Source organism: Sapajus apella, unplaced genomic scaffold (assembly GCF_009761245.1).
Source record: "Sapajus apella isolate SASKATOON/1434 unplaced genomic scaffold, GSC_monkey_1.0 scaffold13, whole genome shotgun sequence".
NCBI classification, from domain to species: Eukaryota; Metazoa; Chordata; class Mammalia; order Primates; family Cebidae; genus Sapajus; species Sapajus apella.
In genome coordinates, this window is record NW_022436953.1 from 3,371,771 (window position 1) to 3,393,894 (window position 22,124).

Consider the following 22,124-nt stretch of genomic DNA (forward strand, 5'->3'; position numbering starts at 1 on the left):
AATGGAAATGTACTGTCCCCAGTTCATGAGACCAGAAGGGTAAAATCAATATATCAGACTTGCTCTGCTGAAACCCGGAGGGGAGAATCCTCTCTTCCACCTTCTAGTGTTTGCCAGCAATCCTTTGCATTCCTTAACTTCCGGATGCATCACTCTGACCTCTGCCTTCACCATCACAGGGCTATCTTCTCCCTGAGTCTGTCTCTTCTCTGCTTGTAAAGATACTAATCATACCTCATTAGGACCCTAGTGGCCTCATCTTAATTTGGTTACATCTGCAAAGACCCTATTTCCAAATAAGGGCACATTTTAAGGTACTAGGGGTTAGGGCTTCAACATAGCTTTTGGGAGTGGGGATACCATTCAACCCATAACATCCCACAGCAACCACAAGCATAAAAAGAACAGAAAGGGCCTCTCAGCATCGTGCCCAGGACCTTCACTCCTAGGACTGCCCCTCAGGCCCCCACGCAGACAGGTCCCTGTTTTTACATGGGACTCTTACCAGCTTAGTTGCCTGGTTTTCTAATCCAAAATAGATTACAAGTATCAGTTAGGAGGAGGAGAGTGGAACAGTGAAGGCAGCTATAAGGGTGGAAGCAACTTGGCCAGAAGAGATGATCAAAGCCTGTACAGAGAAGGTCACAGGGCTGACAGGCTGACCATCCTGGAGCTGCTCAGGCCAGGAACAAACAACTCTGTGGACACTGTTGTTTGGTTTTGTACCTAGGAAGACGTTAAAAAGAAAAAAAAGAAGTCTGAGACCAAAGAAGATGTTCCAAAATCCTGGTTGATCAAAGCCCTGTTCAAAACTTTCTACATGGTGCTCCTGAAATCATTCCTGCTGAAGCTAATCCATGACATCTTCGTATTTGTGAGTCCTCAGCTGCTGAAGTGAGTCCCCAGGCCTTGAGTGGTCCTTTCAGGGCCTTCTCTGCCACCTTCCCTTTTGCCCCTGTGTATGTAAGCAGGAGCTTTTCTTAAATTCCCATTTTTAAAAAATGCTCATAATTTTCTTTCACTTTAACCTTACAACATTGTGTTCATGAAGACTGCAGGCAGTTTTCAAGATATATGATGATATGTATTTTAGCCTCTCTCTTCCCTTTATTAGGGGCTCTTTCTTGTTAAACTGCTAAGGGCTGAGCCAGGTCCAAGTGGTGGTCAGCCTACCCCTGGAGAGCGACTGACTTCATCTCTCCATCACAGCCTTCCATGGAAGGTTTAGGACAGTCTTGACAACACTTCGCAATCTGCTAAGATCTATGGAATGAACCACCTGCAGGGAAAGACAGGGCCAAAGCATTGCGTGGCAGCCATGTGGAGGATTCCTTTCATTATCCATTCTCACAGCCATGGGTTATCAACCCTAACTTCTTGCTGCTCACCTGCAAATAAAAGCAAGAACACCAGGCTAGGCATGGTGGCTCATGACTGTAATCTCAACACTTTGGGAGACTGAGGCAGGAAGATTGTTTGAGGCTAGGAGTTTGAAACCAGGCTGTTCAACATAGTGAGACCCCATCTCTACAAAAGAAAACAATTAGCCAGATGTAATGGCACATACCTATAGACCCACCTACTTGGGAGGCTGAGGTAGGAGGATCACCTGAGCCCAGGAGTTCAAGGCTTAATGAACTATGATCCTGCCACTGCACTCCATCCTGGGCAACAGAGCGAGACCCTGTATTGGAAACAAAACAAAATGAAATGAAAGCCCAGGCACAGTAGCTCACACCTGTAATCCAAGCACTTTGTGAGGCCAAGGAATGGATCACGAGGTCAGGAGATCGAGACCAACCTGGCTAACATGGTGAAACCCCATCTCTACTAAAAATACAAAAAATTAGCCGGGCAGGGTAGCACAGGCCTGTAATCCCAGCTACTTGGGAGGCTGAGGCAGGAGAATCGCTTGAACCCGGGAGGCAGAGGTTGCAGTGAGCCGAGATTGCGCCACTGCACACCAGCCTGGGCAACAGAGCGAGACTCTGTCTCAAAAAAACCCAACAAACAAACAAAACAAAACAAAAAGGACACTGGCAAAACTGTGGAACTTAGGTCTTTCAAAGGCTTTGGACAATTCTGGTCACTTTTGTTAGCCACAGTATAAGGATAGGGTGGTCCAGCTGGCTGTGTATGAGGAGAGAGGCGTCCTTGGAGGCTTGATGGGTATAACTAACTTGGCTTTTTTCTGGCAGATGGTTGATCTCCTTTGCAAATGACCATGACACATATTTGTGGATTGGATATCTCTGTGCAATCCTTTTATTTGCTGCAGCTCTTATTCAGTCATTCTGCCTTCAGAGTTATTTCCAATTGTGCTTCAAGCTGGGTATGATTGTACGGACAACCATCATGGCTTCTGTATATAAGAAGGTAAGCAGAACACGTCAGGTATCACCAAAGAAAATCCCCTTAGTAAATATGAGCATTGATTCTAAGATTGAGAAAAATGTGATGGAAATAATAACTAATCTCAATGCTTAATTTTGACTGGCCATACAGCCTCCTTTAGATGTTTCTCTGGAAATTAAATTATGAGAAGTATGTTCACAGACAATGGGTGTAGAGGCTGTGAGGGAAAAGATTCCGGGGGAGCAGCTTGCAAGCTGTTCTGGTGTTCAGGATCCACCTTGCAGCCCTGAAGACTTAGTTACCCATGCATCTCTTCCTGCCTCTCTTGACAAGGTGAAATGCTTTGGAAAAGAATATAAGGTCAGAAAAGAAGCTGGTGAAGGGTCAAACTCTTAAAACCACCAATATTTAACTCAAATACTTAATGAAACCCAGCCCAGAGACCTGGTGTATCCATCTCAAACTGCAGCCTTGCCAGAGCTCCATCTCCCCAGACCAAATTTCACCTAGCAACTTATTTTTCTAAACTTTAGCAGCTAACCCAACTCTCCTCTGCCTGACTTCTTTTTTCTTTTTATTATACTTTAAGTTCTGCAGTACATGTGCAGATCTTGCAGGATTGTTGCATAGGTACACACATTTTGTAAATACATTCATGCTGATTACTGAGTTCTGCAGACTCAGGAGCTTTTTCAATTTCTTAAGATGATTTTGCTCATCTTCCCTCTGATGCATTGTTTGTAAGGGTTAACTTTCCCAAGGCAACTGTATGTTCCTCATGTCCTCCATACCAAGATGAAGTCTGATTTTGCTCCTTAAGAAATGAAAATACAGTAGTTATGATCAGTGACTACAGATTTGAGGAAAAAATTAATACATGAGGAGATAGGTTCCAACCGTTTTATAGGTTGGAATACCAGTTGATTTTCTTCTTATTTTTCTTCCATCACTAGAAAGTTCCATCATAGTGACTTCTCTATCACAGTTCCTACTTTTCTCCTTTGTTTTCCTCCCTAGAAACACCACTGTGTCTTTGTCTTCCCTGAGTAGTTGCTGGCTCATTGAGAGACAGTGGCAGATAACCCAAGTGTCTTTAGATCAAAAGTCTGGTCAAGTCCTTAACTCACAGATACCCCTACACTGGAATTTGTCTTCCCCTAATTGACTTTTTTTTTTTTTGAGATGGAGTCTTGCTCAGTTACCCAGGCTGGAGTGCAATGGCATGATCTCAGCCCACTGCAACCTCTGCCTCCCGGGTTCGAGCAATTCTTCTGCCTCAGCCTCCAGAGAAGCTGGGATTACAGGCACCTGCCACCACACCTGGCTAATGTTTGTATTTTTAGTAGAGACAGGATTTTGCATGTTGGCCAGGCTGGTTTCAAACTCCTGATCTCAGGTGATCCGCCTGCCTCAGCCTCTCAAACTGCTGGGATTACAGGTGTGAGCCACTGTGCCCGGCCCCCCAGCTGATTTTTAAAATCTCCTTATTCCTTCTGGAGATACTGAGTTTCTGCTGGTTTGCAGGTTATGAGGTCACTAACCAGGCTGTCTCAGCCAATGCTAGTAAAGTACACTTCTATAATTTTTTTGTAATTGTGATTATTCATTCACACTATTTTGATTCTTAATAGTCCAGGTTTTGCAACTGTTACAATCAATAAGGAAATTTATAAAATAGAGCCCTCAATGATACTTTTATTCAAATAAATATCACTATTAAAAGAGCAGAAGAAGGCCGGGCGCGGTGGCTCAAGCCTGTAATCCCAGCACTTTGGGAGGCCGAGGCGGGTGGATCATGAGGTCAAGAGATCGAGACCATCCTGGTCAACATGGTGAAACCCCGTCTCTACCAAAAAATACAAAAAATTAGCCGGGCATGGTGGTGCGTGCCTGTAATCCCAGCTGCTCAGGAGGCTGAGGCAGGAGAATTGCCTGAACCCAGGAGGCGGAGGTTGTGGTGAGCCGAGATGGCGCCATTGCACTCCAGCCTGGGTAACATGAGTGAAACTCCGTCTCAAAAAAAATAAATAAATAAAATAAAAGAGCAGAAGAAAATTACTAATTTAAATGACAATGCTTCACTACTTATGAAACATTTTTTACATTCACTATCAATTAATAGCCCTGTGAAATAAGCACATTATCCCTATTTTAGAGAGAAATATAAGGCTTAGATAATTTAAATGCGTGCAATCACATAGCCAGGAGTTGTCCCCAGACAAGGGCTACTGGGACTTAATTTATTGAAAATAGAAATGTATAGTGATTACCGTGAAGGGCAATTAGATGTTGTTAGGTTTTTGTTTTTATTTTTTTCCCCCTCTTCCATACCAAAGGGAAGGCATAGCAGTGGGCTGGTTCCTCTAGAATCTTGTGGTCTAACATTTTAGAAAATTTTCCTTCTTTTACTGTACAGCCAAGAATCCCGATATGTTCCAAAGAATGTATTGGTGGACTAAGATGACAGTAGTGCTTCTAGGAGGAAATGGAAGTAGATATCTATGGCCACTTGTAGCCCGCACACTGTCTTTGCAGGAATTAGAAAGTGACTCTCCTTTTTTTTTTTTTTGAGAGGGCGTCTCGCTCTTTTGCCCAGGCTGGAGTGCAGTGGCATGATCTCAGCTCACTGCAAACTCCCCCTCCCACATTCAAACAGTTCCACATCAGCCTCCTGAGTAGCTGGGACTACAGGTGTGTGCCACCACACCCGGCTAATTTTTTTGTATTTTTTTAGAGACGGGGTTTCGCCGTGTTAGCCAGGATGGTCTTGATTTTCTGATCTCATGTTCCGCTTCCTCAGCCTCCCAAAATGCTGGGATTACACGTTTGAGCCGCCGCACCCAGCCAGTGGCTCTCCTTCTAGAAAGATGAGGGCTACTCCAGATGGTGCCTTGGCGGCATAGTACAAGTTGTTTTCAGTCCTCTGGTACATTTGTACAAGGCATTGTTATAAGTGATAGATCTGTGGGTAACAGCCACCTGATCTCTCTAACATGAGTATAGGAAGCCCATACTACAAGATCTAGACAGTGCCTGAAAAATCCTGACAATGAAAAGGTAATTTTATTTTATTTATTTTATTTATTATTGAGATGAAGTCTTGCTCTGTTGCCCAGGCTGGAGTGCAGTGGCACGATCTCAGCTCACTGCAACCTCCGTCTCCCAGGTTCAAGCAATTCACCTGCCTCAGCCTCCCAAGTAGCTGGGACTACAGTCGTGCACCACGAGGTCCATCTAATGTTTGCATTTTTAGTAGAGACTGGGTTTCTCCATGTTGGCCAGGCTGGTCTTGAAGTCCTGACCTCAGGTGATCTGCCCACCTAGGCCTCCCAAAGTGCTCAGATTACAGGCGTGAGCCACCTTGTCCTGTCTACAAAAGTCATTTTACTTCCAACTATGAACTCTGAAGTTTTCCTCTTCAGTCTGAATTCTCTGTCCTTCTTGGGAGTGCTTGCAACCTCTTCATAAGAGTATGAGTCCAAATAACATTGCCACACCAAGAGCCTCCGAGGTCAAAATCAATACAAGCTCCCTTCTTCCTCTCTTCCCTCTCTTCCTCCCTCTCTCCTTCCATCCATCCATTCCTCCCTTTCTTCCATCCTTCAGTATTTGATTCTCTACCATGTGCCACATAATATAGTAGTGAAATAGACAGATGTTCCCCTCATCAGAAACAAAAAAATAATAATAATTATGGTTCATTGTGTTGAATGTAATGACAAAAGTAAGCTCAGGATATTATGAGAGTACACAGGACAAGTATCTAACCCCAACTTGGGAGTCAGGATGATTTTCTTACAAGAAGTTATATCTCAGCTGACATCAAAGGATAAATAGGAGTTTTCTGGCAAAGAAGTGTGTGGATGCATAGGGTTGGAAGAAGGTGGGAATAGGAGGAAAGAGTGGTCAAGAATGAGAGAGCACCATGTGTAAGATTTGAAAGCAAGAAGTCACAGTGCCTTGGAGAAGCTGTGTCCATATGGAGCACATCCTTCCATTGTATTCTCACTTGCTGAGCTTCCTCTTCTACTCTCTAGTATCCTTGGCTTTGTCCATGGATCCCAATTTCAATCTTTATCTTTAGGCATTGACCCTATCCAACTTGGCCAGGAAAGAGTACACCGTTGGAGAAACAGTGAACCTGATGTCTGTGGATGCTCAGAAGCTCATGGATGTGACCAACTTCATCCACCAGCTGTGGTCAAGTGTTCTACAGATTGTCTTATCCATCTTCTTCTTATGGAGAGAGTTGGGACCCTCAGTGTTAGCAGGTGTTGGGGTGATGGTGCTGGTAATCCCAATTAATGGGATACTGTCCACCAAGAGTAAGGCCATTCAGGTAAAGAAAGAGTCACCCAGAAGCTACATGCCTTCTTTAAAGTCTAAACCCTTTTTCTTACTCTAATTCTTAATGGGAGTTTGGGCAAGGCAAAGCTGGTGGAAGATTTTCTACCATCTCAAATGTACTTGGCTTTCTCTGTCTTCCCTTTTCATCTCCTGACAACTCAGGGTTTATATACACTCCTCTGCATTCATGTTAGAGGGAAGAACCTGACTGGGGAAGGAAGGGCTGCCCTAGAGATGCTGCACATAATTCTTCCATCTTGCTCTGCTGGGCTGCCCTAAGAATAGTGATTTTGGGCCCTGCTTCTCCATCATAAACCAACCACAGAGAGCAGTCGCATGAGCGATCCAAACTGTCAGCCTGAGCCCTGGCAATCACCCTACTACCACCAGGTGGGAGGGCTCCATGTAGACAGTGTTCTCAGTCCTGCCAGAAGTCACAGGTTGGGTGGGTGAAATTGACAGCGTATGTGATTTATTCAGCATTTGCTTTTGCATTCAAGTTACAAATAATTGTTTTTAAAATATTTCTTGTATATTTACTTCTCGGAGAACACAGCCATGAATTAGGGCTCCTGCTCTCATGGATCTTACACTGTACCTGGTGGGGTGGTAAAGAGATGGGCAAATACACAAAGAAGAAAAATATCAGATCATGATAAGTATTATTCAGAGAATTAAACATGGTAATGAGATAGCAAGTGAGTGGGTGGTTATTTTCAGTGAGTTCAAGGAAGGCCTCTTGGGGAGAGGATGTTTAAGCCGAACTCTGAATGACACAAGCCTGACTGTAAAGGAGAAAGCCTTGAGAAGGGCAGGCAAAGAACAGCCTGGGAGGAGGGTACAGTCAGGCAAGGGCTGTGGGGCAGAAACAAGCTTGGCACATTTAAGGATCAGAAAGAAGATGGGTGTGGCAGGAGTGGAGTGGGCAAAGAGGAGAGCGGAGGGAGGTGAATCCCATCACTGGCACCTCAAGTTCTTACTAAGTGACAGCCACAAAGTAGCAATGAGGCTTGATGTCTGCAGCAAACCTGAGTCCTCTCTCATGGAAGCATGTTTTGTTTTTCCTTTTGCTTTTTTCTTGGCAGGTCAAAAATATGAAGAATAAAGACAAGCGTTTAAGGATCATGAATGAGATTCTCAGTGGAATAAAGGTGAGAATCTGAGCATAGGTGGTTCTCTGTGGGTAAGGACAGAAGCAGCAGCTCTCTCTTGGCCTTCGCAAACCCTGGTAGAGGTGATGGATTCCTGCTTCTGGGCCAGTTGTGTCACATGACTTTTGTTTCATCACATCCTCCTGCCCCTCCCAGGTCCTCTGTTGAACCTCGATTTCTATTTATTCACCCTAAATGGCTTGTTTTGTTTTGACAATTTACTGTAGAAGTTTTTAAACATGTAGAAAAGTAGAGACTATCATGAACCCCTATGGACTTTACACCCAGCTCCAGGAATTATCAGCATAACCTAACTAGTTTCATCTATAATCCCACTCCCCTCACACTTACTAGGTTATTTTGAAGCAAATCTCAGAGATCTTGTCATTTCATCCATATATACTGTGTATGTGTCTCTAAAAGAAGGACTTTTATTTTTATTTTTTAAATTTATTTTGAGACGAAGTCTCACTGTCACCAGGCTGGAGTACAGTGGCGTGATCTTGGCTCACTGCAACCTCCACCTCCTGGGTTCAAGTGATTCTCCTGCCTCAGCCTCTTGAGTAACTGGAACTACAGGCATACGCCACCACACCCAGATAATTTTTGTATTTTTAGTAGAGATGGTGTTTTACCTTGTTGGCCAGGATGGTCTCGATCTGTTGACCTCGTGATCCAACCGCCTCAGCCTCCCAGAGTGCTGGGATTATAGGCGTGAGCCACCGCGCCAAGCCAAGAAGGACTTATTTTTAAAATACAGCCACAATACCATTATCATACCTTAAAAAAAAAAAATCAACATTCTTTGATACCATCAAAGTTCTCCAGTTGCCTCATATGTGCCTTTGGTTTGTTTGTTTTGCTGTTGGTTAGTTTGAATAACAAACCAAAAAATGTTCATGCATGGTATTTAATTGATAGTGCTTTTAATCCGCAACAGTGTGTGTGTGTGTGTGTGTGTGTGTGTGTTGGTCATTCCAAAAAAAAACTAGGTTATTTGTCTTGTTTCCTGTATTTCCTGTAAATTGATAGTTAGATCTAAAGGCTTGATTGATTTAGATTTGATTTGGGGGTGGGAGTGCAAGATTGTTTTCAAATAGTGCTGTGTGCTTCCAAAGTGCAGCGATAATAATTTCAGTGGGTCCAGGCGCATCAGCCTGATGCATCCCTTACAAGGTTTCCTGCTAGTCTTCCACTACAGCAGTGGTTTGTGATGCTGGCAGCACATTAGAATCACCTGAGAAGTTTGAAGTTTGTAAAACCCACTGAGGCTGGGCCCTACTTCAAACCATTTAAATTGGACTCTCTGGGGGTGAAGCCCAGACATGTATATGTTTTTAAAGTTCCCTGGGTGATTCTAATGTGCCGCCAAGGTGAAAACCACTGTTGTAAGAATTTTATGATCATTGCCTAGATATATTATTTCATTAGGAATTGTGAAAGAGTAAACTTTTTTAATTCTGTTATTCCCTTGATAGACTAGCTGGAATTTTATGAAGAAGAATTATCTCTCATCAACTTGTTTGTAATCTTAAAATGAAGTCTGTATGGAATACGCAGAACAAATGCTTGCTTCTTTCCCTCTGTTTACCAGCTTTCACAATAATGCATTTCATCCTCCAGAGGTGACCAATAAGTGTTTTTTTTTTTTTTTTTTTTTTTTTTATGAGGGGGGGTTTTCCTCATTTTTACCCGGGTGGGGGGGGATGGGCCGGTCTTGGCTCACCGCAACCTCCGCCTCCTGGGTTCAGGCAATTCTCCTGCCTCAGCCTCCTGAGTAGCTGGGATTACAGGCACGTGCCACCATGCCCAGCTAATTTTTTGTAGTTTTAGTAGAGATGGGGTTTCACCATGTTGACCAGGATGGTCTCGATCTCTTGACCTCGTGATCCACCCGCCTCGGCCTCCCAAAGTGCTGGGATTACAGGCTTGAGCCACCGCGCCCGGCTACCCTAAACTTCTTAAAAATGAAACAGAGACCCTTTTTAACTCCTTGTTCATTCTCCTCACAAAGCTCTGATATATCTCTCTGTGAATGTGGCAAAATTAAAACAGGGAGCTGGTTTTGAATGTCAGCCCTACTACTGGGTAGCTTGATAACTTTAGGTGAGTTCCCTTGCCTCTCTCAGCTTGTTTCCTTATCGTTTAAATGAAGATAATAATTATACAAATTTAAGATACCTAACTCACCTCGATTTGCCCAGAACTTTCCAAGTTTTAGCACTGAAGACCTGTGTCCTGGGAAGTCCTTTAGTCCTAGACAAGCTGGAACAGTTAGTCATACTAAGGTTGTTATAAAGATTAAGTGAGATAATATATTTTAAATGCTTTGTACTAGCTGGGCACCGTGGCTCGTGGCTGTAATCCCAGCACTCTGGGAGGCTGAGGTGGGCAGATCCCGAGGTTAGGAGATCGAGACCATCCTGGCTAACCCCATCTCTACTAAAATTACAAAAAATTAGCCGGGCATGGTGGCACAAGGCTGTAGTCCCAGCTACTCAGGAAGCTGAGGCAGAATTGCTTAAACCTGGGAGGTGGAGTTTGCAGTGAGCCAAGATCACGCCACTGCACTCCAGCCTGGGTGACAGAGCAAGACTCTGTCTCAAAAAATGAAAATAAATAAATAAATAAGTAAACAAAAGGCTTCGTACATAGTAGGTTGTCAACAAATACAAGTTACCTTTCTCTAATCATGTTTTATAACCTGGATTACTATTCCCCATATTTTGGGGACTATATCCTAAAACATAGGTGGATCGGATACACCTGGTTCCCTTTTGGGGGCAATCATGTGAGCTGTATTCTTTTTTGAATTATTAGATCCTGAAATATTTTGCCTGGGAACCTTCATTCAGAGACCAAGTCCACAAACTTCGGAAGAAAGAGCTTAAGAACCTGCTGGCCTTCAGTCAAATACAGTGTGTGGTGGTATTCATCTTACACTTAACTCCAGTCCTGGTGAGTAGCAGAGGGGTCCATGGGCTGCATATTCATCTGGATCTGCATCAGCTTCCTGAAGAGGAAGTTCTACTTTTGATAGACTAGCTGGCACCTCTAGGCCTGACCGCAGGATCCAGGGGACTTGTCCTCCTTCTCACTGCCCCATGCTACTTTTCCTCCTTTGTATCACACCCCTAGCTCTAGTGTACTGTACGGTGGTCTGGCAGCCCAGAGCAACTTTTCAGGATGCACAGCAAGGATGTGGTATCCAGGAAGGATTGGCTTAGGAGGACTTCTTGTCTTTGGGGAGGTGATGTAGGTCTGTAGTGTAAGGAACGCTGATATAGGAGCCAGCAGACCTGAGCTCTGGTCCTAGTAATCCATTAAATGACTCTGTGACCTTGGGGAAGATATGTTCTCCTCTCCTGGGCTCAGTTTTCTCATCTGAAACCTGAGGAGGCTGGATCATCCTTAAGGTACTTTCAACTCTGATATACGGTATTCCTGTAACTTAGCACAATGCAGCTTTGTCCCTTTTAGGAATAAATTGCTCATGACCTTGCCCTTTCCAGGTATCTGTGATCACATTTTCTGTTTACGTCCTGGTGGATAGCAGCAATATTTTGGATGCACAAAAGGCCTTCACCGCCATTACCCTCTTCAATATCCTGCGCTTTCCCCTGAGCACACTTCCCATGATGATCACCTCCATGCTCCAGGTAGGTTGGCACTCTCACTGCTGACTGCCTGTCTCTTGTTAAAAGCCTTGGAGTCCAGAATGACTGGCTGTCACATCCCATGTCTAACTTTTGCTGGTAAACTTTCAGTGAGACAGATCTGTTTGGTCCCTGGAGATCAACGGTTTGATCTTAATAATATTGCGAGTTTTCTGAGCCCCAGTTTATCTGACTATAAAATGGGGATAATCATACCAATCTCTTCTGCCTCGCAAGGAGACAATCTTGTGAACGCATTTAGTGAGATCATGATGTTTAGTCCTGGTACTGGGAACATTTCCCAGCCCAGTTTCTCCCATATTTTTCCAAGGCTCTTAAGGTGTTAAGATAGCTAGCATTAGGCAAATATGGCACAAAGGGAGAAGAGACACCCTCCCTTTGCATAAACCCATGTGGTGGTCAAACCAAATGCAAATTGGGAGCCTCAAACTGTCAGAAAATGAGTTTGGAGTTTAGGAAACCTTGGATGGACCAATGGGAATATCTGGGTTCTGAAAACTGAGCATAGTCACTGATATGCAACACATATCAGATCTGCAGAGGAAGGTCACAGGACAGGCAGCAGACTGATATAAAGTCCTGAATGACAGGGGTGGAGTATAGTGACTTGCATTTAACCCAGAAGTGGCTGGCTTCAGAGAGCTCAGACCATGTGAAAGAGAAGGCCCCCCTGTCCTGGACGGTATAAAGAAAGGGTGACATATTTGGCAGGTAAAGAAGCAACAGGATCTTTTAAGATACAATTTGTTGCATAAACAGCAAAAGCAAGATCAGCAAAGGTATCAGCTCCCTGCATTCCTGGTCCTCAGCATGACACTGAATCAAAAAGGGTCAGATGATGGCAAGGCACAGTGGCTCTTGCCTGTAATCCCAGCTCTTTGGGAGGCTGAGGCAGACAGATTACCTGAGGTCAGGAGTTTGAGACCAGCCTGGCCAACATGGTGAAACCCCATCTCTACTAAAAATGCAAAACTTAGCCAGGTGTGATGGCATGCACCTGTAGTCCCAGCTACTCGAGAGGTTGAGGCACAAGAATCACTAGAACCTGGGAGGTGGAGGTTGCAGCGAGCCAAGATCACGCCCTTGCACTCCAGCCTGGGTGACAGAGCAAGACTCCATCTCAAAACAAAATGAAACAAAAGGGTCAGATGGTGATGCAAGGTGAGCAATGGGGTACTCTGTTTTTGAGGAGCTGATCCACGCAGCAGCTAAGTAGTTTTATAGACTGCTTCTGTACCCTAAGGAGGGAACAGGCAGAAAGCCTAAGACTTCATCAGAGCCTGGATGGCAATGAAAAGCCACCCAGCCTCCTTGGAAGAGAGGGAAGTAGGTGAGAAACATCCTTATAGAAGCGCCTCAAAATCTTCCCAAGTTCTCAAGTTCCAGGGAGCCCGCAGGGTATTCTGCCAACACTCAGGTCACCTGCAGTTTAAGCTTTAGCTATCTGGCCTATGTGAAAGTGTGCAGGGTCCCCCTGATACCATAGCCAGTTCCTCTACAGAGGCTCCCAGGAGTGGCTTAGCTAGGATGCTGGATGGGCATCAGGCATAGACTAAGTTAAATGAGAGAAAGCCAGGGGCCTAGTTACCAGAACCAGATAGAGGTTAAGGTTTTGTCTTAGAAGGTAGGAGGTAGCTTCTGGAACTATGGCCAAAGACTGGAGAGACACAGCAGAAGAATTGAACTCCATGAGTTGCTCAAGGACTGAAATAGTGTACCCACTTTCATCTGTCTGTGATGAAATGGCTCCCAGGGCTGAGTTCGGGGGAGATTAGGAGATGCCAGCTATGCCAAATAGAAAATCATGGGCTAATGACGAAGTCAAAATCTTCTCCCTGCTTGTGCTTGTTACTGACTTTAATTCTTGACATCCTTTGTGTCCTTCTCTAGGCCAGTGTTTCCACAGAGCGGCTGGAGAAGTACTTGGGTGGGGATGACTTGGACACATCTGCCATTCGACATGACTGCAATTCTGGTAAATAAATTTGGAAGTTGCTTCCCAAACTTATTCACAGTGCTGGCGTCAGAATTTTGATAATACAAGAGCTTAGCAGCAGCAAACTGAAAGGGAGAGCTCAGAGATTTGTCTTGAGCCTATGTTTGCATAAGATACATACTGTTCTTACTTGAATTATGTTTATACTTACAGCAGATTGCTTAACTAGATTGCTAAGTAAATCTGGGCCAGCTCATCTGAGGATAAGCAGGGAATCCTGCAAAGGACCTGGAAAGCAGAAGTCAGGATGGAGCCAAATGTATGGGATTGGGAAGGTAGCCTGGAGTGAAAGAATACTCAGATTCTGAAGGTTTAAAGACTGGGGGCCAGCCATGGCCAGAGTGGGCAGTAGGACTGGAATCCATGATGCGGGGGGGATATATATATAAGGAGAGGGAATTCATGTAAGGGGACTGGGCAAAAGAGGGCTGGAGAGTATACTCAGAGTATCTATAGGTCAGGAATCTCGGCCACCAACAGGCTTGGGAGTTCTGAATCAAAAACAACTTTAGGCTGGATGCAGTGGCTCACACCTATAATCCCAGCCCTTTGGGAGGCTGAGGTGGGCAGATCGCTTGAGTCCAGGAGTTCGAGACCAGCCTGGGTAACATGGCGAAACCCTATCTCTGCTAAAAATACAAAAATTAGTGGGGCATTTTGGTGGGTGTCTGTAGTCCCATCCACCTGGGGGTCTGAGGCAGGAGAATCTCTTTAGCCCAGAAAGTCGAGGTGGCCGTCAGCTGAGATTGCACCACTGCACTCCAGCCTGGGTGACAAAGTGAGACCCTGACTCAAAGGAAAAAAAAAGAGTTCATATGCAGGTCACTTCTGGTCTCATTCCAGGAGATTTTATTTGCCTCTTGTTAGCGTAGGAGCCAGCACTTAGCAGAAACAATCCTGAGAGCTGACGAAAAAGTGGAGAGAGACACATGAGGGCTGAGAAAGGGCAGATAGTCACGTGGGGACCTACATTTGACTAAAAGAGGGAGCTTTTTCTCAACAGACAAAGCTGTGCAGTTTTCAGAGGCCACCTTTACCTGGGAGCGTGATTTGGAAGCCACAATCCGAGAGTGAGTTGCCTTCTTTCCATCCTAATGTTCTTTAACATTCTCTTTGCCTGGACTATTCTCAGAAAATTCCATGTAATAGAATACATGGGAAAATGAGCTATGTGCATGTGTTCAGTTAGATGCTAGCGCAGGATAAACACCTGGAGAGGTGAACTGAAGGCAAAGATTCTCAGCCTCTTCCCCTGATAACTGCATTCGCCACCCTGCTTTCCTACTATGGGACCATGAATGTCCAGCTGAGATCCCATGAAGACATTTGTTGTGCAGATTGTGGACAGAGGTAGTGAGGTTGGCAGGTGGCTGGTTTCTCTGGGTGTGGTGGAAGATACACCCAAGAACCTGAATTCAGTATAAGTTCATTCATTCAAGAATAGCAATCAGAAACATTGGAATCTGGCTTCTTTCCCCAGACTGGACTTTGGGAGCTACCTCTATAAGATTCCATGTCAGATCTAGAGTTTCATATCAAAATAACCCATTCCCATACCCTACCGTGTAGGCTACCTCCTCTGCTGTGCAGGTATGCTGCCCTAAGCCAACTTCCTCTGGCCTTGATGTTGCACATAGTGTGTCTCTTAAGCACCATATGTAGTAGCACACCCAATTCATCCACTGAACACAGCACACAGAGTACACCAGGAGCCTGAGTAGGCCATATCTTTCTTTCTTCACAACTGAGCACATCTTATCGTCTCCTTACTATACCCCTGACTTCCCACTCTTCTATCTTGTTCCTATAGCCTTTAGCATGGACTCCAGAGCTAGCCCCAGGATGAGTTGGGGCAGGAGCATCTTCTTTGGACCCTCCTAACCCAACAGGTTTCCTTTGCAGAGAAGAAACTGGGCAGGGCCTCCACTTTACTGCTATAGGTCTGGAATAAGTTCGTTGCAATAGGCAGGTTCAGAAAGACTGTGAACAAGTTCCGAATGTTCCTGATGTTCTAGAAACTCAAATAACAGGGCTGGCACACAGAGTTTCTGGGAACCTATCTCAGTGTGGGCCCCAACTCAGCCAGATACAATCAGATATTTAGGAGAAGGGCCAGGGAATTTACTTTCAGCAAATGTTCCAGGTGACACATTTAGTAGCTAAATTTGGGAAATGTTAATCTAGTCTAATCCCATTAGTAAGAAAGGAGGGGTCCTTAGTCCAAAGGAAGTGACCTTCCAAGATAGCATAGCCCAGCAGTGTCAGATTTGGGATTTGAACCAGGCCAGGTCTCCAGGTCCCCACTAGGGTCTTATTCAATGGGTAGGCATGTTAGTTCTACGAGAATTTTATCATTGGAAATGCACATTTGATACAAACAGCTTATAAATTAGTTGGATAAATTAGGGCTCATTCTCTAGCCTTTTAGAGCTTAAAAAAAAAAAAGTATTAAAGAAGCACGTTGGGGTCTTATATATCCAAGGCAAATTTTCCAATCTTGAGGGGGAACCTCCTAATACCAGACTTCATGGAGGCTCAGAGAAGTGACTTGAACTGCTCTTCAATACCCGACCTCTGCTATCTCCTTCAAAGACATTCTTCTCTTTCAGTGTGAACCTGGACATTATGCCAGGCCAACTTGTGGCTGTGGTGGGCACTGTCGGCTCTGGGAAATCCTCCTTGATATCAGCCATGCTGGGAGAAATGGAAAATGTCCACGGGCACATCACCATCAAGGTGAGAGGCAATGCCAATGAAGAAGCCTTCTGACTCCCAAATGTGGGCCACTTTGTGCTTTCGCCTTACTGGGGAGAAGGCACTGAGGACTAGTAGATGAGGCCTTGGAGACATCTGGTAGATTTGTCGACTGTGATCCTCTGTCCCATTTCCGCTTTGTATAATCAGTTGCTGGGGGTAAGATTTGGGAATCTGCATTTTTAATAAACTCTAAAGGTGGTTCTCATATGCATACTAAGTGTGAAAACTGCTGACTAGAGAGGTCTTCCTTCAAAGTATAAGCATTTCTGGCCGGGCGGGCCCAGTGGCTCATGTTTGTAATACCAGCACTTTGAGAGGCCAAGGCAGGTGGATCACCTGAGGTCAGGAGTTTGAGGCCAGCCTGGTCAACATGGTAAAACCCAAACTCTACTAAAAATACAAAACTAGCTGGGCATGGTGGCACATGCCTGTAATCCTAGCGACTTGGGAGACTGAGGCAGGAGAATCACTTGAGCCCAGGAGGCAGTGGCTCCAGTGAGCCAATATTGTGCCACTGCACTCCAGCCTGAGCAACAGAGCAAGACTGTCTCAAAAAAAAAAAAAAAAAGGTATTTCTGCTATATCTATGTATTTGTTTCTGAAAAATTATGTATTCTGCAAAACTGTAGAATAAAAATAACAGGATCTAGGGGAAAAGAGTTGTAATAGATCACTAAAAATGTATATAACTTTGTAACCAAAGTACCAACAAAAACAATACCAACCATAACAATAACATCTAGAGCAATGAAAACAGGAGCACTGTAAAATCAGCACTGACATTTGCACCCAACATTACAATTACTCTTGGGCCCCTCTCTTCCTCCCTTGAGAGCTAAATCTTGGATGGCATTTGCTTCCAAAATAAAAATCTGGTGTAGGGTATTGTCTTCTTCATCAATTACAATTTTTTTTTTTTTTTGAGAGGGAGTCTCTCTCTGTCACCCAGGCTGGAGTGCAATGGTGCAATCTCAGCTTACTGCAACCTCCACCTCTTGGGTTCAAGCGATTCTCCTGCCTCAGCCTCCCAAATAGCTGGGATTACAGGTGTGTGCTGCCATGTATATTATTCCACAATATACAGACATCATTTCCGGATTTAACAATCAATATTGAACTACTTTGCAATTTTAAAAACATGCACTATAGCAGAGCAGACTACAGATTTAAGTCTGTTTTCTAACTCCTTTTGGGAAGCTTTTTTTCTTGCTAATTCATAACTGGGTTCTTCCTCAAACACAGGCATTTGTTGGTCTCCATCTCTGTTTTTAGTTTGTTTGTTTGTTTAAGTTGGAATCTTGCTCTGTCTCCCAGGCTGGAGTGCAGTGGCCCAATCTCAGCTCACTGCAGCCTCCGCCTTCTGGGTTCAAGTGATTCTCCTGCCTCAGCCTCCCGAGTAGCTGGGATTACAGACTTGCACCACCACACCCAGCTACTTTTTGTTTTTTTAGTAGAGATGGGGTTTCGCCATGTTGGCCAGGCTGGTCATGAATTCCTGACCTCAGGCGATCCGCCTGCCTTGGCCTCCCAAAGTGCTGGGATTACAAGCGTGAGCCACTGTGCCTTGCCTTCATCTCTTTTTGGGTATAATCTTGCTTCCTAAGATGTCATTTATACCAGGGGTCCCCAACCCCCTGGGTCTCAGACCGGTACCAGCCCATGGCCTGTTGGGAACTGGACTGCACAGCCAGAGGTGAGCAGTGAGTGAACATTATCACCTGAGCGCCACCTCCTGTCAGATCAGCAGCAGCGTCAGATTGTCATAGGAGCCCAAATCCTATTGTGAACCGCACACGCCAGGGATCTAGGCTGCCTCTACTGCCTGATGATCTGAGGTGGAACAGTTCCATCCCAAAACCATCCCCTACCACCATCCCATCCATGGAAAAATTGTCTTCCATGAAACCGGTCCCTGGTGCCAAAAAGGTTGGGGACAAGTGATCTATACCGTTTTCTTGACAGTGTTAGCACTTTGTTGGTCCTAGTAAACTCAATTGGGTTTGACTAAAACCCTCTTCTAGAAGCAACACATACATTTATCATCTAATTTTCAGGATCATGGCTGGAAACTGATAGTCCAAAAATAGGGGGGACTTTTTTTTTTAGATGGAGTCTTGCTCTGTTGCCCGGGATAGAGTGCAGTGGTGCAATCTCGGCTGACTGCAACCTCCGCTTGCTGGGTTCAAGTAATTATCCTGCCTCAGCCTCCCAAGTAGCTGGGATTATAGGCACATGCTGCCATGCCCAGCTAATTTTTTGTATTTTTAGTAGAGCTGGGGTTTCACCATGCTGGCCAGGCTGGTCTCAAACTCCCGACCTCGTGATCCGCCTGTCTCAGCATCCCAAAGCGCTGAGATTACAGGTGTGAGCCACTGTGCCCAGCCCCAAGGGGGGACTTTTAATGCTGAAGAGGATATTGAGTGCTGTCAGTGGAATAACTATAAGCACATGAATAAATATCAGCTCCTCAGTCATCCTCTCATGCAGTTCTTCAAACTTAAGCTCCATTTGATTCTCCCCTTCTCCTGCCACCCCGTCCTTCAACTCTGCATTTCTGGAAGTGCAGCCATAACATGGTCTGATCCTTTTTCATCTAGGGCACCACTGCCTATGTCCCACAGCAGTCCTGGATTCAGAATGGCACCATAAAGGACAACATCCTTTTTGGAGCAGAGTTGGATGAAAAGAGGTACCAGCAAGTACTGGAGGCCTGTGCTCTCCTCCCAGACTTGGAAATACTGCCTGGAGGAGATTTGGCTGAGATTGGAGAGAAGGTATTTGGGATAACAAGGGATCTTCAAGGGTGAATGCATATAGAAGAGAAAAAGTGAGGATGGTGGTGAAGAACTAACTACATGGGGTTAATGTGGTTGATCAATTAAGGTAGTCATATCTGGAACAAACACAACAAATCATGTGTTTGTACTAAGTGGCCACAATAGTCTATGTAAATAACTCAGAATTTTAAAACTTTCTGCTTGGAAGCAGATATAAAAATTATGTAACTTAAATCAAAGATGATGAGGCAAAGATCATGAGAAGTTTATAGTGACTGGCCCAAGGTTGATCTCACAGGTGGCGGGGCAGAAGTGGGGCCAAAGTCTAGGTGTCCTGATTCTACTTCTGTATCAGCGAGGCCAAAGAAAGATTCTACTCATTGAACACTTACATGTTTATTGTGATTTATCTTCTGATATTATTAAAGGCCTTTTTTAAAAATAGATTTTGAATGACTATATTGTATTAATTATACAGATCTAGCATAATGTATTTTGAAATCTCTTTTTTTTTTTTTTTTTTTTTTTTTGAGACAGAGTCTCACTCTTGCCCAGGCTGGAGTGCAGTGGCATGATCTCTGCGCACTGCAACCTCCACCTCCCAGGTTCAAGTGATTCTCCTGCCTCAGCCTCCTGAGTAGTGGGGATTACAGCTGTTTCAAATAAATAACTTTAGGCCAATAATTAAAGATTATATCCAACTTACCATTTTCCATCAGATAATTTGCTTATTTAATAGTTTTGCTTATTTAATAGTCTGCCACCACTCCCAGCTAATTTTTAAAATATTTTTAATAGAGACAGGGTTTTACCATGTTGGTCAGGCTGGTCTCAAACTCCTGACCTTATGATCTGCCAGCCTCAGCCTCCCAAAGTGCTGGGATTACAGGTGTGACCCACTGCACCCAGCCTATTTTGAAATTTCTTAATAAAGACCCTGCATATTTAGAATATTTTCATCCTCCCTCCCCATTACTGGAAATAAATGTAGCAATCTTTGGGAATAAAAATATTGAGATGTTAGAAGATTAATGAAGATACAGCTCTAGAGTAATTTTGTTCATTAATTAGCATACACTTATTGAGCACCTACTATGTGCCAAACATTGTTTTAAGTGCTGGGGTTACATCCATGAACAAAACAGAGAAAACCTTTGCCCTGGTATAGCTCTACCTTCTCATGGGGTGACAAGCAACAAAACTATTAAATAAGCAAATTATCTGATAGAAAATGGTAAGTTGGACATAATCTTTAATTATTGGCCTAAAGCTATTTATTTGAAACAGGTCTCTATTTGTATAAAGGAACTTGTAAGATTTTTAAGTCCTTGACACCTTATTGAGACAAATTTCTTCCTTTTACCCCTCCCTATTAGATTCTGTGAAGGTGGGTCTAGGGAGTAGTGCTTAATAGAAATTATTTTCTTCTTCAGGGTATAAATCTCAGTGGGGGTCAGAAGCAGCGGATCAGCCTGGCCAGAGCTACCTACCAAAATTTAGACATCTATCTTCTAGATGACCCTCTGTCTGCTGTGGATGCCCATGTAGGAAAGCATATTTTTAATAAGGTCTTGGGCCCTAATGGCCTATTGAAAGGCAAGGTGAGAAATCATTTAACATGATGAAGATACAAAGGTAGGGCGGGAGGGAGGGGGGAAAACATGTCTGTCAAGTAAGACAGGGAAGATGGTGGACATACAGTAATCAACACAACTTCATGTTATTTTTATAGACTCGACTCTTGGTTACACATAGTATGCACTTTCTTCCTCACATGGATGAGATTGTAGTCCTGGGGAATGGCACAATTGTAGAGAAAGGATCCTACAGTGATCTCTTGGCCAAAAAAGGAGAGTTCGCTAAGAATCTGAAGACATTTCTAAAACATACAGGCCCTGAAGAGGAAGCCACAGGTATGTAAGGAGGATTGGGACAAGAGTGAACTTGGGCCATGGTGGGAATGGTAACCCAATATCTACTTCCTGAACTGTTCAGTATCCAATGACTAGATTTGGACGCGAACTACTCAGAGATTCAAACTCCGCTTTCTGGGTTCTGAGTCTCTGTGAGGAAACATAGAAACTGAAACTCTATGCCTGGGGCCAAACTGGTGGTTTATCTTGCTCATCTGATGTCTGACACGCAATCAAAGGACTCTCTTTAGAAGGGTACACTTGAAAGTCTGAGTGAGTAACAACACTTGTGGAAGGAACACCAGTGGCACAAAGGTCCCTCTTGTGGGGGTGCCATGCTCCTATTGACTCTAGTCACACATGTCACCCTATCTACCCCAAATCCATTAAAACCAGTTCCTGGACAGCTTCATGGGCTGGCATCATTAGTGTACTGCTAAATTCTTGATAAATCCTAACAAAGGGATTTTGATTACTATACCAAAACCACTGGGTGTTTGAACAAGAAAAAAATTACGGCAGTTGCATAGTCTCAGAGTATACCATAGAAACGGCCTCTAATATTACCACCATTGGGTTCAGCAGTGGAACCCTGTTTATTGTGACCCTTCCCAAGGACCTGCCCACAGCAGTCCTGTGCATAGATCTGGTTATCACCCTCAAGTGGTTGTCGCCAGCAGGAGTTCAGGTCTGAGAAAGCAAGGGCAGGAGGGTGCAGGGGCATTCCAGGAATCAGTCAGATAAGGGAGTAGCTACACAGCCTAAAAGTAACAGCATGTTCTGACTGTGAGGTGAGGACATGTGATGGTTTAAAGCCACCCTGGGAAGCCCAAGAGTTTGAAAGAAAAATCTAAGACAGGGCTGGCTGCTAGGCTGCTGGTTTTCATGACTACTATGATTGTATGGCTGTTGGTTTTTTAGACTATAGCAGCCAAGGAGAGGGGGACAGAAAGAGAGTAAGTTAAACTATCACCAAGTTTACTGTTCTTACTAAGTTTCAGCTCTTAAAAAAAAAAAAAAAAAAAAAAAAAAAACACAAATGTTCCTGGGATAGTTGCAAGCCTTTGGTTAATTTCAGAGCTCTGAAAAAGTTGACTTTGACAATTTTTGGTCATTATCCTGATTGCTTTTATGGAGGAGTAGATCTCTGG

General features: G+C 44.2%; 1 protein-coding gene across 3 annotated transcripts in view; it reads left to right on the forward strand.

The window, feature by feature from the left end:
- ABCC2 (ATP binding cassette subfamily C member 2) overlaps window positions 1-22,124 on the forward strand; it is a 61,468-nt gene that overhangs the window by 17,662 nt on the left and 21,682 nt on the right. For all 3 annotated transcript variants that reach the window (XM_032281277.1, XM_032281278.1, XM_032281279.1), the window contains 12 exons: window positions 731-894; window positions 2,199-2,376; window positions 6,440-6,694; window positions 7,788-7,853; window positions 10,674-10,811; window positions 11,366-11,512; window positions 13,421-13,505; window positions 14,530-14,596; window positions 16,136-16,262; window positions 18,881-19,057; window positions 20,494-20,661; window positions 20,793-20,973. In XM_032281277.1, the coding sequence (XP_032137168.1) occupies window positions 731-894; window positions 2,199-2,376; window positions 6,440-6,694; window positions 7,788-7,853; window positions 10,674-10,811; window positions 11,366-11,512; window positions 13,421-13,505; window positions 14,530-14,596; window positions 16,136-16,262; window positions 18,881-19,057; window positions 20,494-20,661; window positions 20,793-20,973 (1,753 nt within the window). The remainder of the gene's footprint in view (window positions 1-730; window positions 895-2,198; window positions 2,377-6,439; window positions 6,695-7,787; window positions 7,854-10,673; window positions 10,812-11,365; window positions 11,513-13,420; window positions 13,506-14,529; window positions 14,597-16,135; window positions 16,263-18,880; window positions 19,058-20,493; window positions 20,662-20,792; window positions 20,974-22,124) is intronic.